Source organism: Cavia porcellus, unplaced genomic scaffold (genome assembly GCF_034190915.1).
Source record: "Cavia porcellus strain 051 isolate PalLab524CR breed Dunkin Hartley unplaced genomic scaffold, mCavPor4.1 scaffold_12, whole genome shotgun sequence".
In the NCBI taxonomy this organism is placed as follows: domain Eukaryota; kingdom Metazoa; phylum Chordata; class Mammalia; order Rodentia; family Caviidae; genus Cavia; species Cavia porcellus.
In genome coordinates, this window is record NW_026947495.1 from 2360295 (window position 1) to 2379315 (window position 19021).

At 40.8% G+C, this 19021-nt stretch overlaps 1 protein-coding gene across 5 annotated transcripts in view; it reads left to right on the forward strand.

The window, feature by feature from the left end:
* Nucleotides 1-19021, forward strand: part of Slc39a11 (solute carrier family 39 member 11) — a 379584-nt gene that overhangs the window by 31557 nt on the left and 329006 nt on the right. Inside the window, exon 1 of one of the 5 annotated variants that reach the window (XM_063258750.1) lies at nucleotides 14193-14250. The exons of the other annotated variants lie outside the window; for them this stretch is intronic. Within the exon in view, the coding sequence (XP_063114820.1) occupies nucleotides 14248-14250 (3 nt within the window). The 5' untranslated portion in view covers nucleotides 14193-14247. Of the gene's footprint in view, nucleotides 1-14192; nucleotides 14251-19021 lie in introns of those variants that run through there. 5 annotated transcript variants of the gene reach the window in all.

Sequence of the window (19021 nt, forward strand, 5' to 3'; positions counted from 1 at the left end):
CTCACCCACCTCCTGTGAGTTTCCCCTCTTTTTCAGAAGTAGCCACTATGGTCTGTTTCTTGAGAAATTTTGTCCCACATTTGGAAACTAGTATCTTTCAGTTCTGGAAAGCATTATTTTGTATTCTTTAATGGTTTCCCCACCAACCCTCTGTTCCCTATTAGTTTTACTGTTCATTGTTGGACTTCCTGGACTGAATCTCTCACTTTCCTCTTTTCTCTATGTATCAATTCTTTGATGTTTTGTTCTACATAATAGGAAATTTAATCAACTTTACCTCCAGAAAGAGACCAATTTTTTTGGCGGTCTGCATAGTTTTGGCTTTTTGCAAACTCACTTGCTCTCCTTTAAAAAAAAATGTTTCCCTCTTGTGTGCTGTCCTTTTTTACAGCCTTACTATGTGTTTTTACCTCCCTGATATTAATGACAGGTTTTTCTTTTTATGAGTGTTGTCAACTAGAGTTTTCAGGCTTCCTTCTGAGATCCCTTTTTCCCCCTGTTTAAATGTGACATTGAGTCACATTTAGAAACCATTTAGAAACCAAGCTGTGGCACATACCTGTCATCTCTGCTTTTGGTGAGACTAAAGCAAGAGGATCACCTACAGAAGCCACAGCTGCTGGGTTTTACCCTCGGCCCCATCGATTATTAGCTGTGTGACCTAGTTCAGTTCATTGTGCCCCATTTTCCCCATAGGAGAGGACAAGAATAACAATACATAACTTTTAATGTTAGAAAGACTAATAAAGTTCCACTTTATACATGCTATTATTGTGGTTAATTTTATTTTCAGATGTTACTAGAATTTCCATTGCTGTTTCTGTTTTATATATGACAAAACTACAGCTCTGGAGAGCTTGATCTTTTACCCAGCATCCTCACTCAGGAAATGGTGCTGCTTGGATTAGAACCCTGGTAGACTCTAGAGTCATGCCTTCTCTTCACCTCACCACATTACCTTTTGAAGAGAACAAGGGGAGGAAAATGGTGGTCATGCCACAGAATTATTGCTGGGGGTAAGATTGCCAAATTAGGACCAGGGCATCAAGTTAAGTTTAATTTCAAGTAAACAGTGATTATGTTTTTAGCATAAATATGTTCCAAATATTATTGACATGTATAAAATAGGTGCTTATTTTTTATCTGAAATTCTGATTTAACTGGGGATCCTGTATTTTTTATTTGCTACGTCAGGCCTTTCAAGGAAAGGCCTTTTTCATACTATATCCAGCTCACTCTTGAGAGCTCCTCACCTCTTGCCCTCCATCTCCCAGGAGTCACTGTCACCATACCATGGGATTCCTGGCATCCCTCAGGTGAGTCAGGGCAGACAAAGTGGAGTGAAATGTGACTTTGTTTGGAATGAGAGGTGACGTCTTGCCTTCTCCTTGACCTTAAGGATCCTGTCCCTGAGCCTCACTACTAGTTTGAGCCAGGAGAAAGGTGCAAAGCCAGGAGGTTGGTGGCTTGTCACTTCTCCTGAGGGAGATGAGTGAGGTGGGAGAGGCTCATTCCTGGTTCTTTGTTTTCTTGCTGTGGAGCCAGACAAAGTGCACTCCTCTCCTCCTTCCAGTGCTGGCAGAGGCTGCTTCCTTGGCCACCAGATCCAGGACAGATTGGCTCAGCGTGAGTTGGTGGTGCTGTTTTAGGGAGGGCTGGCCAGCTGGTACAATTGTCTGTCAGCAGGCTTCAGTTGAGAGGTGCTGATGGATTGGTGGCCAAGTGCCATGTATGAGGGGTGCTGGGGGCAACATATTCACACCCTCTTGGTGACCAGCTGGTGAAAGGTTTGATAAGATGCCCTTCCCCCTCACTATCGTCCTGCATCTTAGTCTGCACGGAATTAACAATTGTGGCAAGTTGAAGGATTCTGGGCATCCTTCTCTATTCAGGGAGTTGAGATCTGCATTGACAGAACCAGAGTAGTTTGTATACTTGCTTCTCTATTAATCTTAAGTAATGAGTCTGTGCAGAAACATTGAACTTAGGCAAAACACCTAAGTGTTATTTCTCTTTGGAGTATGATGATCTTGTTTTAGGTGTGCCTAAGGCCATTCCTGTGGGCACACCAGTCAAGGTGGGCATCCTACACATTGTAGCTGCTTGTGTGTAATTATTTGGTTAAGCTGCGCTTGGGAATGAGCTTAGATTTGGAGCAGTACTGGGCTTGGAGGCAAACTTTTGGAATCTCGATATATCTTGAGTAATTGTTTTCACTGTAAGAAACTCAGAGCCTGCTCATTCAGCAGTGGGGACCTGTTGCACTGAGAATGGATACTTGGGAGTTCTTTTGGACGTGATTGTTGTGCTTGCCTGATACTGGTGGTACTTGGGGCTTATGATGAGGCTGGCATTCTGCTCTGGACCTTGGCCTTGTCAGGTTCTTAGTGGTTGTGCCAAGTGACTCAAGGACAGAATTAGATCTATCCAAAGAAACCATTTCAGTGTGGACTTTGAGCCTGGGTGGGGCAGCATAATGATTGTGAAGCAAAGATTGTTCATCAGTGGCTGGGAGAGCACAGTCTTCACAAGACTTCACACATGGATACCGTTTGCATACAGCTTACTAGATCTTAAAGTGAAAGCCCAGTGAGTACTGACAACTGTGTACACCTGTATAGTCACCACCCGAAATGAGGCAGAGAACATTTTTATTGTCTTATGGAGAACTCCTATTCCCTAGGTCAATTCTGTCTCTGCCTCAGGCAACCACTGATGACTCACTGTGGACGAGTGTTGTGTCCTTGTGCTTCAGTGGCGTCATATGGAATACATATATACAGTGTACAGTACAGTATATATGTGCGTGTGTGTGTATATATATATATACATATACATATATATATATATATACATATATATATACGTGTGTATATATATATATATATATATATATATAAAATTGTTGTTACATTGGCTGTTTTCTTTTGCTCAGTGTTTTGCTGTTGAATTCATCCAGGGTTCCAGTGATAATCTGCTCCTTTTTATTGATAAGGAATCATTTATAAATATAATACAATGTGATTATCCTTTCCCTTGTTGATGGACATTGGAAGTATTTCCAGTTTTCCATTATAAATAAGGCTGCCATGAACATCCCTCTGTAAGTCTTTGTGTGGATGTGTTTTTATTTCTGTTGGGCAGCTTCTAGAAGAAAAGTCATAGGCTCATACGGTGGTTTTCTTTTCTTTTTCTTTTTCTTTTTTTTTTTAGTAAAAGTGCTCTTCCTTAGTTTGAAGAGCAAGCTAAGCTTCTATCCCTTGCTGACACTGGATAGGCATAGCTAACAAAAGTTAGGTCATTCAAGAAAGTCTGCAGCAGTTAATAACTGTAATCGAATCTGAGTGTAACTGATTATGATTCTGAGCTGTTAAGTTTAATTCCATAAAACTACATGAAGCTGATATGTTACCCAGGTCTGTTGATAAAATCAAACTAGGTACAGTTATAGCCCTCACATACAGTTCCTTCTGTATGTGAGGAACTGTACCTTCCTTACAGTTGTGAGTCGTTGGTGCTGATATTCAGTGCATGGCAATGAGCTATGGGCAATAATTCATATGTGAGTCCTGGCTAATAAGTGACGTGCCACATTTGAAGGCTGACTCAAGGCAGAATTCATGAATTTCTGATCAAGTGACTTAATATTAAACGGCCATGCCAATTGCTTTCTTCTTCCCAGTCTCTCTGCCTCCACTTTTCACCACCTTACATCTGGATTATGTCCATACTCCAGCAGCTGGCCTTTTGGTTTGCAAACTGCCCCCTCATCTCCATCCTGTTTTCGGATGCCAGCTTATTCTTCCAAAACACCTTCCTCACTCTGCTTAGGACAACTATTGCTTGCCTAACACTGACCTGCTCAGTCCTCCTGCCCACGCTTCTTTGGCATCACCTGTAGACCTTTGGTACCCTGAGCTCCTGCCACTGCTCTGCCCACTCTGTTTCAGTAGATTGCAGAGCATTCCAACATCTGTACTTTGAAAATTCTAGTCGATTCTAGTGTGCACCCAGACATGGACATAACTGCCCATCGTCTTAGGTGCAAGACATTCTTCCTGGCTTCTCAGTTGCACCCAGCTATCTCATTGGGTACACCACACGCCCTCTTCCTCAGGCAGGCCCCTCTTGTAGTTCTCACAACACAGCCTGTGGTATATTTGCCTGACTCTGCCGCAAGACCCCACCCTTCTGTTCCTTCCCACACCACGTCCAATCTTCGAGAGTCCTTCCCATACGTTCTCTGACTTTCTGTTTTTCTTTTGCAACATTCGTATCTCCTTTCCTGGAGTGATTGGGCACTTTCCTCACCTACTTTTCAGATGCAGATTTACAGATGCTTTCTGTGTCACTCTTTTTGTGGTATGCAGCCAGCTCCTGGAAGGCAGGGCCCAGATCTCTTCGGGTCTTTCCTCAGGGTCTAACCTAATGTTGGTTATATAATAACCACTGACTAGATACACATTGACTGACTTCTAAAGATTATCTTTATATCTGAGTTGGAGACAGAATTTAGAGATACTCCTTGGCTGCTATACTGTGGGGGTAATTATTGCCTTGACTTTTATGGATTGCAAGTTTGTGCCTGATCATTAATTATGTAACCTTCCCGAGGTGAGAGTTTTGCTCATTTGCTTCAACACACTTATAATGAGGACTTACTCTGTAGCAGGCCTGGAGCAGGACACTGTATTTTGAACTCTGTGTTCCTGTATTCAACAGCTTTCCACATACCTTCCTTACAGTTGTGAGTAGTTGGTGCTGATATTCAGTGCATGGCAGTGAGCTATGGGCAATAATTCAATGTTTATTAAGAAGGAAATTTTGTTTTGCAGCTTGTGTTTTCTTTCAGTATTTAAACTGCTTACAATCATAACAGGAATGCTTAACAGCATGTGTCATGCCAGAGTATTCTGAGGCATCCCTGGAGGAACTCTTCCTAAATTCATTTCTGTTTCCAGAGCTGAAATTGTTCCAAGTTGAACACTTACACAGAAATGAAAAGGTTTACCTACTGTGGGCTAGGTGTGTGGTTTTTGATTGTTCTGTGCTGGTACCTCTGATACAGGAGGGAGAGCAATAGTATTATAAAGTAGTGATCCCTAGGAAACCATATTTTGAAAACAAGGGACATGTTATGAGCTTTGCTGGGTTCTGAGAACTATAGGAGGGAGATGGTACTTTTTACTCTAAGGGAATATGAGAAGGAGTTTGCAGATATCTGCTGGTTCTAAGAGTTTCCTTGGGTCCTTTTCAGTCTTCTGACTTTAAAGCTGTGAGTTTTGGCATCCTGAACAGAAACATATGGTCCAGGTGGGTGTTAGGCTATCATGTAGATGTTTTCTACCCAGGATCCTTAATGCCTTTAGAGTTCCATCATAAAATTGGGAGAAGAATATCAGAGGATGCTGGGCACTTCCATTCCGTCATGTGAAATGTCACCTTTCCCTCCTGTTAGTATCATGGGTACACTCTCCCTTGCTGGGCTGGGGATTTCTGGGTGTCAATGAGACAGCTTCTTGGTGCACAGGAAATAGGAGGAATCTGGGTCAAATTGCTCCTTGCTGTGGCTTCTCCAAAGCCTCTTTTAGGCCCATTTGTACTCTCATTTCAGAGGCTCTGGGCGCTATGCTGGGATCCTTGGAGGTGGCCCATTTTGCTTCTGAGTTTCCCATTCCAGAGGGACCAAGCATAAACCTCTTTAGGATGTCTGTCAGTGATCATCTGCCCCTTTCTTCTGTCTCCCAACACCTTGGGACATCGTGCTTGCCGTGTCCTACCCTTTCCTTCTATCTTTGTGCCCACAGAGTCTTGTCTTGAACTGTCACCCTGGAATGTTGCACTTGAGAGAAAACTTTCACTTTAATGGGTTTGGGAGACAGCAACTTGCATTCCATTGGCCATGGTTAACTAGTTCTACAGCCTACACCAGTGACGGTAAACCTGTTAGAGCTCTGAGTGATAGAAGCAGCTAGCTGTGGCACACATGCCATAGATTTGCACCCATTGGTCTATACTCCCTGTGGTTCCCAGATGGGCAAGGAATGTCATGTTAGCATAGTAAACATTTGAAAATTAGAGGGAAATTACTCTCTGATTAGATGTACTGAGGTGACATTGGGAGCATATAGTTTTTGAAGAATTTCAAACACCCAGGAGACAATGTGTAGCTTTGAGATTGAGAGCACGGTTTTGGAATCAGGATTGGGTTTCAGATCCCAGTGTGGGTATTTCTAGTTGACTGACTTTGGGTGGATTACTGAATTACTCTGAACCCCAAGGAGCAGACTGTAGGAATCAGTGAAGTTGCTCTGGCTACCACACAGTAAAACCTCAGACCCACTGCTTTGTTGACCCCCACAAAGCAAACTGTGGATCCTCTTCTTTTCAAAGGTTTGCATGCACAGTTTATACCCATAGCCATAATGCTTCCCCTCAATGTTCTCTCCACCTTGGTAACTCATATTACCATTAATGTTTAATTTAATAAGCTCTTCAGTTTTAGTTTTCAGAGAAGCTTCAAAAATAGAGGAAATTTCTTTGTATCCCTCACTCTGTTTGCCTTACTATGAACATTTTATATAAACAGTCATCATACATATGTCACAGCCGAGACACTAACAATGGCACATGATGCTAAGCCATGCATTTCATTTCATTAGGATTGCACCAGCTTTCCTGCCCAGGCTTCGCTTCTGTTCTACGGTCTCCTTCAGTGCACAGCACATGCTTGGACTCTTCTTCCTTTAAGTGTGGTTAATAGTAAAGGAAGGTACATTTCCTGTGCCTGTGATTCAGAGACCTGAGGCAAAAGTGTGATGCATGTGTATATGTTTTGCTTTGAAACCCCTGGCATTAGCTATGCTGCCTAGAGAGAATTATACTGTGTTACTTAATTGCTTGTTTCGTTACCTACTTCTAAGGCAGACAGGGCCTATTAATTGATTTACGTTTGTGAGATCTAATTTATGTTCCTGAGGCAAGCATTTAACAGGCTCATTACCACTGTTTATTAGTTGCCAAAATTTTCTAGTTCTGGTTCTTCTTGGAGTAGCTTATATCACAATATTGAGGAATGCTGCTAGGGTCAATTATGGTTTTTTTTTTTTTTTTGATTCATTGTTTTTCCAAATCCATCTTGTTTCTCCATTACTTTCTACAGACAGTTTAGCAGGGTATATCAATCTGAGATGGAGGTTATTTTCTCTGTTATTTTCTTTCAGGGCTTGGAATATTTTGCTCCAGGCTCTTCTTGACTTGATGGTTTGTGTCAAGAAGTCTGCTGTTACTCTGATGGGCCTTCTTTTATAGGTTATCTGTTTCTTGTCTCTAACAGCTTTTAATATTCTGTTCTTATATTGAAGTTCTGGGATCTTGATTATTATGTGCCTGGGTTTAGCTCTGATTGGTTGTAGGTGGCTGGAGTTCTGTATGCTTCATATATCAGAATATCATTTCCTTTTCTTATGTTTGGGAAGTTTTCCTTAATTATTTCTGTGAATAGCCTTTGTAGTTCCTTTGTTTGTACTCCTGCTTCTTCATTCACATTCTTTATTTTCAAATTATAGATCCTCTTGTCATCTTCTAGCCTTTGTATTGTTTCTGCTTGTTTCCTTGTTATTTTTAAGAAGTTTTCTCTTTCATAATCCCACATTGCAAAATTGTCCTCCAGTTTGGATAATCTATCCTTAGTTTCTTTCAAGCTGATTTGCTATCTTTCCATAGAGCTTTTAATTTCCTGGTAATCTCTTTGAATCTGCTTCATGTATTCTATATATTTTTTATATTCTTCACCAAATGGTTCTCTCCTTTGTTTGAGTTCCTCCCATCTTCTGGCAGTGTCTGCTTGAGGGGTGCTTAGTATCTCTTTTATTGATCTCCTTGTATCTTGCTTTACTTGGCTAAATATTTCACTTTTGAACTCATCTGTAAAGTGCCAAATGTATCTCTTTATGTCCACTGGCGCTGTGTCTGATATTGCATGTTTGCTGTTCTCATTCTCCTTTGTATTTCCCTGTCCTGGGTCAATGTTCTCAGGGTTGGGACCTGGGGACTTTTTGTTGTTGTTTCCTCTTCCCATCTTTTTTGCTTCTTCCAGGAAGCCCCAGTTTCTTTCTTTGTTGGTTACAATTCTTCTGAAGCACGCTGGCTAGAGGACCCTTCCCACTGCTGTGTGCTAGTGAGTTGCAACAGGGACAGCATATACTGGTCCCTCCCCTCCGGATCAGTCAAGGTGCTGTGGCCTTCACTGTATTACTATGTGCCGCTTCCCCTCTCGGTCAGTCAAACTGCTGTGGCCTGCACTGTATTACTTTTGCGCCACCTCCCCTCTGGGTCAGTCAAGCTGCTGTGGCCTGCACTGTATTACTTTGCGCCACCTCCCCTCTGGGTCAGTCAAGCTGCTGTGGCCTGCACTGTATTACTTTGTGCCACCTCCCCTCCGGTCAGTCAAACTTCTGAGGCTTCACTGGGTTAGTGTGGTTAGTGTGTGCCACCCTTGTAGGGACTTGATTTTGGATAACCTATTGGGGTCTCAGAAGGTCACGTCACCCAGTCCTAGCTCACTCCACCAATTCTGTTTGAGAAGGCAACAATTGACTGAAGTCACTCCTGCGCCTTGTGCTTTCCAGTCCTGCTCAGTTCCAGAATGTTGTCTGCCAGAGCCCCCCTTTCTATGGAATGGCTCCACTCCTGGCACTCACCACAGGTTGATGTAGGCACCCTGCCAACTCAGCTCTCCATTCGGCTTGCCGACTCCCAAACTCAATGTAACTGTGCCTCCAGTGAGTTGAAGCGGCAAGACCTCAGACAGCTCGGCAAGTCGCAGTAGGACCACAGATGGTGGGCAATTCGCCTGTTGCCAGGAACACTGAACCTTTAGCTGTTCTAATAATAGCACAGGGTCTGTATGTTTGGTTGGTTCTTCTCACCTTAATTTCTGCTTGGGATGAGATAATTCATCTCTTTCTGTATGGGGCTCCCCACTCTGTTTTATGTTGAGTTCTAATTTGACTATCTCAGGGAGCCTCTATAGCCAGTTGTTATCTATCCACCATCTTTGCTCCTCCCCCTTATTTCTTTCTCTTGTCTAATTGCTCCAGCTAAAGTTCCCAGGACTATGTTGAATAAGAGTGGAGACAGTTGACATCCTCATCTTGTTCCTGATTTCATAGTGAAAACTTTCAGTTTTTGTCTATTTAGTATGGTGTTGGATGTTGGCTTGTCATAGATGGCTTTTGTAAGATTGAGACAAAGTTCATCTATTCCAACTTTCTGTACAGTTTTTATTATGAATGGGTGCTGGACTTTGTCAAAAGCTTTTTCTGCATCTATTGAGATGATCATATAATTTATATCCTTCCCTCTGTTAATATGGTGTATTACATTTGTGGGTTTATATAGTTGAGCTATCCCTGCATATCTGGGCTGAATCTCAATTTGTCATGGTATATAATCTTCTTGATGATTTGCTGCAGTTTATTTGCCAATATCTTATTGAAGATTTTTGCATCAGTGTTTATTAGGGAGATTGGCCTGTAATTCTTTTTCTTAATTGAGTCCTTCTCTGGTTTTTATATCAGGTTAATATGTACTTCCAGGAGTGAATTTGAAAGTATTGCTTTCCTTTCAACTTCATTAAGGAGTTTGAGAAGTAGTGGTCTTAGGTCTTCTTTAAATTTCCGTGTAGAATTCACAGTGAATCTGTCCTGGGCTTTTCTTTCTTTCTTTTTTTTTTTTTTTTTTGTCTTTTTCCTTTTTATTGGTACTGGAGATCGAACTCACGACTGCCTGCTTGCAAGGCAGGCGCTTATGCCGCTGAGCTAAATCCCCAGCCCCTATCCTGGGCTTTTCTTTGTTGATAGGCTTTTAATTACATCTTCAATTTCATTTATTGATACTGGGTTATTTAGGATTTTTTATATCTTCTTGATTCAGCTTTGATAATTCATATGTATCTAGGAATCTGTCCATGTCTTCTATATTTTCTATCTTATTTAGAATACAAGTTTGCAAAGTAGGTATAGATTATTTTCTGGATTTCTGCAGGGTCTGTTTGTGATTTCACTCTTTTCATTGCTAATTGCATGGATTTGAATGTTGTCTTTCCTTGTTTTGATAAGGTTGGCTAAGGATTTGTTAATTTTATTGACTCTTTCAAAAAACCAACTCTTTGACTTATTGATTCTTTGTATTTTTTTAAGTCTCCAATGTGTTAATTTCTGTTCTGCTCTTTATAATTTCCTCCCTTGTAGAGCTGTTAGGTTAGCCTGCTCTTTTTCTAGAAGTTTGAAGTTCAACATTAAGTTGTTCATATGAACTTGCTCCGTTTTCCTGATATGGGTATTTACTGCTATAAATTTCATTCGTAAGATTGCTTTCATTGTGTGTCCCACAAGTTCCAGTATGTTGTATTGTCATTATCATTCAACTGTAAAAACTCTCTGATTTCTCTGACTCATTGGTTGTTCAGGAGGGTGCCATTTAATTTCCATGTGTTTATGAAGTTCTTGTGGTTTCCTTTGACATGGATTTCCAATTTCACTGCACTGTGGTCTGTTAATATGCAAGGGATCATTTCAATTCCTTTGAATTTACGAAGCCTGTTCTGTGAGCTAGTATGTGGTCTGTTTTGGAGAGTGTCCAATGTGCAGCTGAGAAGAATGTGTCTTCTGATGTTTTGAGGTGGAACATTCTATAGACATCTACTAAGTCCTTTTTTTCAAAAGTTTGATTTAGTTCTAGTATTTCATTATTGATTTTTGTCTAGTTCTGTCTTTTTGTGACAGTGTGATATTGAGGTCTCCCAAGACAATTGTATTAGGGCTTATTTGATTTTTCTTGTCTGTTAGTAATTATTTTATATAGTTGGGTTGCAGTGGTATTGGTTGTGTATATATTTATGATTGTTATCTCTTTCTCTTGGATTGTTCCCTTTATGAGGATGTAGTGACCTTCTTTTTCTCTCTTAATCAGTCTTGGCTTAGAGTTCACTTTGTCTATAAATAGAATAGCTACTTCTCCTTTTTTCTGGGCTCCTGTCACATGGAATATTGTTTTCTATCTTTCAACTTTCAATCTTTGAATTTCTGTTTGAATTAAATGTTTCTTGTATGCAGCATATTGTTGGATCTTGCTTCTTGATCCATTCTGCCAGTCTGTGTTTTTTGATTGGTGAATTGGGGCCCATAACATTTATGGTTATAACTGAAATAAGATAAGACTTATCTTACTGTGTCATTTTCCTGTTGTTTGCTCTTCTTTTTTTCCTTCCCTCTAATTGTTTGTCTTCCCTGGTGGATTACTTCTGTTGGGATTCATGGAGCTGTAGTCCTTATTATCTCTTTCTAGAATGTCCTTCAGAACATTTTGGAGTGCTGGTTTGGTGATCATAAATCTCCTCTGATATTTTTTGTCATGAAAGTATCTTACTATTTCATCAGTTTTGAAAGATAGTCTTTCAGGATGCATCAGTATGGGTTGAAAGTTATTTTTCTTTAGAACTCTGGAGTAGATTACTCTAAGCTCTCCTTGACTTGAGAGTTTGTGCTGAAAAGTCAGCTATAATTCTGATGGGCTTTCCTTTATAGATGATTGCTTCTTTTCTCTGACAGCTTTAGGATTTTCTATGTTGAATTTCAGGAATCTTGAGTATGATATGCTTGGATGTAGTTTTTTTTTTTGATCATTGCTAATTGAAGTTTTATATGCCTCATTTATCTGAGTGTCAAATTCTTTTTCTCTATCAGGAAAGTTTTCTGTCATGATGTCTGCAAACATTTTTTTGTTTTAGTGTTACTTGTGGTATTTCCTGCTTGTTCATTGACTTCAATTAATCTTAAGTTGTTCTTCTTTGTCTCATCTAGCGGCTGTTAGATTGATTTCTCATGGTCCCTTGCTATTTTTGAGAAATCTTTCTTTTCCTGGTCACTAACTGCAAACGTGTCTTCAGTATCTGAGATCCTGTCCTCACATTGGCCTAAACTGTCCCACATATTTTCAATGGGGTTTTTATTCTCCTGGATATCTGGTTGATTCTGCTTCATAGATTTCTTTCAAACTCTACTGATCTTCCATAATTTTATTGAGCTTGGATATATTTTTTGTCTGTGTCTGCTCTAATGTCGCTAATCATGGCATATATTTTGGTAATCTCTGTAGATATATGAGAGATTATTTCGGAATCTTTTTTTTCCAGAGCCTTATTCAATTGCTTTGTTGTTACCACTTCAGATTGACCTGGTGGAGGCTTTTGGATTGTCCCACCTCATTGCATCCTTGATTTGCCTTTCATGAAATGGATATCTGGGTTGCATTTTGCTTTAAGTGTCTTCTCATTTTCTTTTCTCTCTTTTCTTACTTTAATTCCAGGGGTGATGCTTGTTAGTTGCCTATGGTGGGTTGCTTTATTAGGACCCTTAAGTGATGCTTACTTCTCTGTGGTGTATTCTAGGTGTAGCTGGTTTTTGGGTTTTGAGTCTGTTAGAATATCTTCCTTCTTCAGTTTGTTGGAGATGAGAAGTTGTTGCTTGTTTGGGCTAGTCCTTCATTTTTTGGCACACCATATTTTCTGTGACCCTACGTTAATCTCAATCATGGAACACCAGGACTAACAGCAGAACAATTATATCAATTTTGGATATAATGGTACCAACAGCATCAAACACAGCCTAAAAATCAACAAACTGAGCTAACCTTTAATTTGCAAGTTTTAACTGTATGAACTAGATTTGAGATTATATAACAAAATATGAAACAAACCAGATAATTATATGCAATATGTGAGTCCATAATGTGTCAATTTTGTCCTCAAGGGTTCAAATTTAAAATGGGTTACAGAGAAAACAGAGAAGTAGAAGAAGAGAAAGAGATTAGAAGTAAGGTTGTGGGACAAAAGGGGATCACACCAACTTTGGGAAAGTGGCACAGAATACGGAAGGAAAAGAGAGATGGAAGAGATAAAAGGAAGAACAGAGCAACCATACCCATAAAGAGGTTACGAACCACTCTCACACTCATATAAAAACAATGAAGGATAAACGGGGAAAAAATGAAAAAGAAAAAGAAAAGCAAGCAGTCCATTTCCAGGATTTTCTCTGGTTTCACTAGTAGACAACCTGTGGAGACAGAGTCCCAAAACATGCTGCTCGATCCCAGCAAGCCAGCAGCTGCTTTATGGTGGAGTAGTGGGTAATCTCAGCAGGCCTGCTCTGAGACCAGACTCATTGGGCTTGCTACCATCCAAGCAATTGCCACAGATATGCCCCCAACTGGGAGCTGCTAGCGGAAGCCAGCAGCACTTCTGGGTTCTGGGCTTATCTGGTGTCTCCAAAATGGCTCCCAGCTTACTGCTCTGTCCCTGTAGGAAGACTAAGTCCTCCGCACTTACTGCCTGCCAGTGCAGTCCTCCATGTTTGCTACTCCCCTCCATTGCCATGTCTCTCTGAAGAGGCAGGCCTCTGGTGTCGCCCTCCATCATTGCTGTACCCATGGTTTGAACAGCTCCTCTCAGGAAGTGAGTCCCATCTCAAGGTGAAAACACTGCTGGCTATCACCTTCTTCCTTGAAGCTTTTCTTTTTACTGTCTCTGTTGACTTCAGTTCACACTTCAGGTTCTTCCTGGGTCCAGGGACCTACTTCCTTCCTTCTGTTCTTCCTCATGATGCTGTACTCCAGTGTCTGCATGGTGACTCTTGGAGAGGCTAATTTTTCTGCTGCTTACCACTCCACCATCTTCCCAGAAGTCCAGTTATGTTAATTTACAACTGAAATGGACTCCTCTCAGACTATTAAAATTTATTTTTTAATTTTTAAAATCAATATCAGTGTGGTACTCCTATATGTATTGATCAAATCAGGGTAATTAAGCTATCTGTCACCTTAAATATTCATTTTCTTTTTATGAGATCATTTGAGATCCCCTTTTCTAGCTATTTTGAGATGTATATTATTACTATATTTATCCTACTGTATAATAGAAAATCAGAACTTACTCTGTTGAACTAATTGTAAATTTATACCCATTAACTAACTCTCATCCTTTCCAGTCTCTGTAACTACTGTTCTACCCTCCATCCTATTGGCATTCCATTGTGAAATGAGGGCCAGGACATCTATTGGCTAACATATGTTTTTAGGTTCCATATATGAGTAAGAGCATGTTGTATTTGTCTTTCATTGCCAGGCCTATTTCATGTAACATCATGCCATCCAGTTCCACCTGTGTTGTGACAAGATTTCATCTTTTTAATGGCGAGTATTCCATTGTGCCCAAAATACTACACTGTCTTTATTATTTGTCTTGGCTATTGTTCTGGCAGGTGAGTAGGGTGTGACAAATGGGTGTGACAAACCAGGGTATAAGTGGCCATGACCTCTCCGTCACAAAGTCAACACATGTACACAACTTCTGAGTCCTGTACCTGATGCCATCAGAGAATGCAAGCAGGGTTGTCATAGGACAATCTAGATCTGACATCAGGATGGGGCTATAAAAGGCAGTGACCGTTGGTCTTGTGGCTGCTGCCTTTTTTCTTTCACAGTGGCGCACTCTGTATGCAGGGTGTACTTTCTTATCTTGTACTCACTCTGCAGTGGTCATTTGATGACCACCTCATTTGATGCCCAGTTCTTTGTTCAAGACAACAAGAGCTTATAAAAGACAGCTAGGAAGAGTACAGCACTTCAGTACCTGGTAACATTGTGAGTGGTGCTGTAATAAGCATGGAAATGAAGATATTTTTCAATACGTGGGTTTTATTTCCTTTGGATGTACATTCCTAGTGTGATTGTTTGATCAGATGGTAGTTCTATTTTTAATGTTTTGAGGAACTTCCAAATTATTTTCCACTGTGACTGCACAAATTTACATCCCCATGGATAACATGCAAGTCTTTCCTTTTCCCTATATCCTAACCAATGCTAATGCTATCTTTTATATTTTTGACAGTTGTCATTTTACATTCATCCCAGACTTTGGTTTTGGGATTCTTTGTTTGATGAGGGAGGGCTGGAGCTTTTACTTTATAGCTTTCAGAATTTTTCAAAAGAAACCTAAGTAGGGTTTGAAAAATGGTGCTGATTTGATCTGGAGATGGCACAGTTGGCCATCAATGACATTAACTTGCTCTGGGACCTTGGGAAAGCCATTGAATTTCTTTGGGCCTCATTGTTTTCATCTGTTAAATGAAGCGTCTGGACTGTGTAGTTTCCTAAAGTCACTTTCAGCACTAAATGAATCTGTGATTTGATCAGTAGACTGTTCAGTGGATTACCCATGAAAGTTTGGCAATTCGATATTGACTACTTTCCATGCACATGAGAAGCTCCATTATTCTAAACAATTACTCAACCAGTGTTGGCTCAGGAGTGGAGGCATTGGAGCATGAGCCTATAATGTATTCAATTTGGAAGTTAAATAATCTCTTTAATTGTTAGACATTTGCTAAAAAGTGAGTGTTGAATCACTTCCTGATCACTCATTTAGATTTCTCTATCCCTGTTGCTCCCCTTCATTAGCAATCGCAATGGAGAACTTGTTTAGGCAATAGATACTGAACAACTGGTCTGTTCAAGACCATTATGTGGCTACATATAGAGATGTGCAAAGCATGCCTTCCACCTAGGCACACACAAGGTCTGGGAGTTCATGCCACAAAAATGAAGCTAGTGAGATGATCCTCCCCCTTCTGGAGGAGTGGAGCCAAGTGAGACTGGTGAGAAAGAGCATGTTTAGTGAGAGCAACTCAAGAGAGGGGGAGGACTCAAAATAACATTGACTCATCATGTCTTCTCTGCCAGCCACTGGGTTGGGGTGGCACTCCATTGTCATTTTCTTTTCTTTGTTTCTTTTTTCTTTACTTTTGTACAATGCTAGGGGTTGAATCTAGGCATTGCCTACTACTAAACTATGTCCCCAGATCTTTTAAAATGTTTTCTTTTAAAGCCAATCAAACAAAACAGTGTAAGAGACATAGGACTTCAAAACAATATGAAATCAACAATGGTTATGATAATCCCCCTTGTCTTTAAAATAGCTGCAGATACCTTCAGACATAGTAAAAATCAAGCAAAACAGAACAGAACAGAATCAATAAAAATAAAACAATAAATGCAATAAAGGATTTCAAAACAAGACAATAGTAAATTCAAAATGGCTACCATGGAGTTATCTTTGATGATAGCTACCCATGCCATTGGATATAATAAAATTAAAAAAACAGAATAAAACACAACCCAACAAAACAATGGCAGTGATACTGGACTTTGAGATAAGATAATAGGGAATTAACAATGGATACCCTTGCCATTGCTACATTGTGTATTGTTATCCTCTGAACAGATGATCAGACTACCTGTTTTAGACCTGCAAAATCAGTGAAATATTATAAACACTTACAAGCATTAAATTGTATTTTACCTCTATAGGTATCATCACCGCCTGTGTTTCTTTGGATCAGCTGATTGTTTATCGGGTGAGGGGTGAAGTGGGGGGGAGTTAGCTCTTCTTGTTTCCCAACCTATGTGCTCGAAGGGGCTGGCATCTGGCTCTCCCCACAGTGGCCTGTTAATGGTGCTGATTTGCAGGGAGGGCTTGCTTCTTGGTAACTTTTTGTTCCTTCCCCCCCACGATCTGCAAATGGCATTGACTCGTGAGAAAAGGCTAGGGTCTGGCTGTCTCCCTAGTGGCCCACCCATGGCACTGATTTGCAGGAGGCCTTGCTGCTTGTGACTTCTTGTTCTATTCCTCTGCATTCTGTGAATGGTGCTGACTCATGGGAAAAGGCTAGGGTCTGGCTGTAACCTCAGGGGCCAGCTAAAGTCTTTTATTTTCTACAGAACCTGTCTAAGTTGCCCAGGCTGGTCTCAAACTTGCAATTCTCTTGCCTCAGTTTCCTGTGTAGCTTTTTTTCTTCTTTTTTCAGTACTAGAGCCTTCACACTGACCCATATCCCTGGCTCTTTCTACTTTTTATCTTGAGAATGATCTTGCTGAGTTTGTAATAGCCTGGGCCAGGCTTGAACTTGCAATCCTCCTGCATGACTCTCTAGAGTGCTGGGATTACAAGGGTAGATTACAGGACTACAGGTTAATCATGTGTAGCACCATGTCCAGCCACATGATTCTTATAACAATCTTGTTCAGTAGCATTATTTCCAGTTGTCCAAACTGAGCTGTGGAGAGCCCAGGTTATTTGCTAGGGTACCTAACTGGTAAGTGGCAGAACCAAGATTCAAACTCAGACTTGACTTTCCATCATGCATTTTTCCACTATAAATGTGAACTCAGTCAAAGTGTTGATGATGCTTGGAAGAAGGACTCATGAGATAGGTCTTGGCATTTTGGCATTATCTCACATGGAGACAGTGGCCCAGGTAAGGGGTCTAGAGAGCTCAGTGCACTGCTTGAGGCAGTAGTACAAGATAGTGTCCTCACAACTGGCTAAGCCAGCTTTAGTTTTTCAAAATATGAAGGTAAAACTCACAACCCCAAATCATTTTAAAGTTTAACAATTGAGTGGTGTGTAGAACATTCATGATGTTGTGTTATCTACTTCCAAATACTTACATCACACCCAGAGGAGACCTGGTACCTATCACTGCCTTTCCCCTATCTCCTTTCCTGCATCCTCTGCCAACCACTCATTTGTTTTCTGTCTCCATGGATTTACCTAGTCTGAATATGTCATATAAATGAAATGGATGTGGTTAGCCGTTACATCTTCCCTCTGCTTCTGTCCCTTCTTACTCCCTAATAAGGACATCTGGAATGACATTGACTCCACTCAGGCAATCTAAAATCATCTCCCTATTGCAGAGTTCTCAATGAAAGCCCCATGCAGGTTCCCTTTTACCATGTAAGTAAAAATATTCCCAGGTTTTGAGTGACTAGGACATGGTCATTTTGTCTACTACACATGCCTTTTAAATAAGTTTTTTTTTGGGCACTACTATCATTTTAAGGTAGTCAATCCAATACCATTTATGAAATCAGTCTGGGGTCATTTTTCGGTTAGGTGGACGGTAAGGAGACTGTCAAGGACAAGAAAAGAAAGAAATCCTACTGGGTCCTAGATTGACTGGAAAGATAAGGAACAGTGATTCCCAAGAAAGGGCTCGAATCCCTCATCTGGAATGCTTTTCTATTCGACCACCCCAGGTTACCACACACCTTGAGAAGCACACCTCTGCTCTCCAAAGAGTGACTTCTCTGTGAGAACCTTGTGTGCTTATCACGTAGAGTGACAGAAGAAAAGGTTGGTGTCCATTGATGCAGAGAGATAGAAGGACGCTTTGACAAATGTGACAAGTAATTGAAAAAGGGATGAATCATGGGCCAGCACCTCAAGTGATGCTGATAAGGATGTGGAGTCTCCTTTTCCCAGGATAGAGTGTGGCTATCAGAAACAAGAGGGGATGTCATGCAGCTTTTCTTTTGCTGAGGAAAAAAATAGTATGAACTACTGGATGATTTAAAATGTCTCATTTGAGCCTGGGAGGAGCTCTAGGAAGCCAAGCAGGATGGTTGCAGCCCAGGCTTGCTCTGCAGAGCCAGTTTCTCCTCGCTTTACTCTGTTTCAAAACAAACTTGGCTACCGCTTTTTGCTCATTTCATTGAAGAACCTGGAATCTAACTCCAGAAGGAGAGGCGAGTAACCCAGAACCCAGGAACATTTGGTGAGCCACTTTCAGAAGAAGCTACCTGATATATAAGGAACAGAGAATATGGGAAGAGGCAGCAACAAGAAAGGCTTCTTGGCCCCCAATCCTGAGAAACAGTCAATAGCGGACACCGCACCAATAGACATAAAGCGCCATATAGAGAGCCTCATAGACCAATTCAGGAATGAAGTTATCAACGACCTGAAGCTAGAAGTATGCAGAATAGTTAGAGAAATGCTAAGCACCACCCAAGAAAAAACAGATAGTGGAATGGAAGAACAGAAAAAGAGGGGAGAATTGTTTGATGGAGAAAACAGAGAAAGCATAGAATACGTGAAGCAGGTTCAAAGGGACTACCAAGA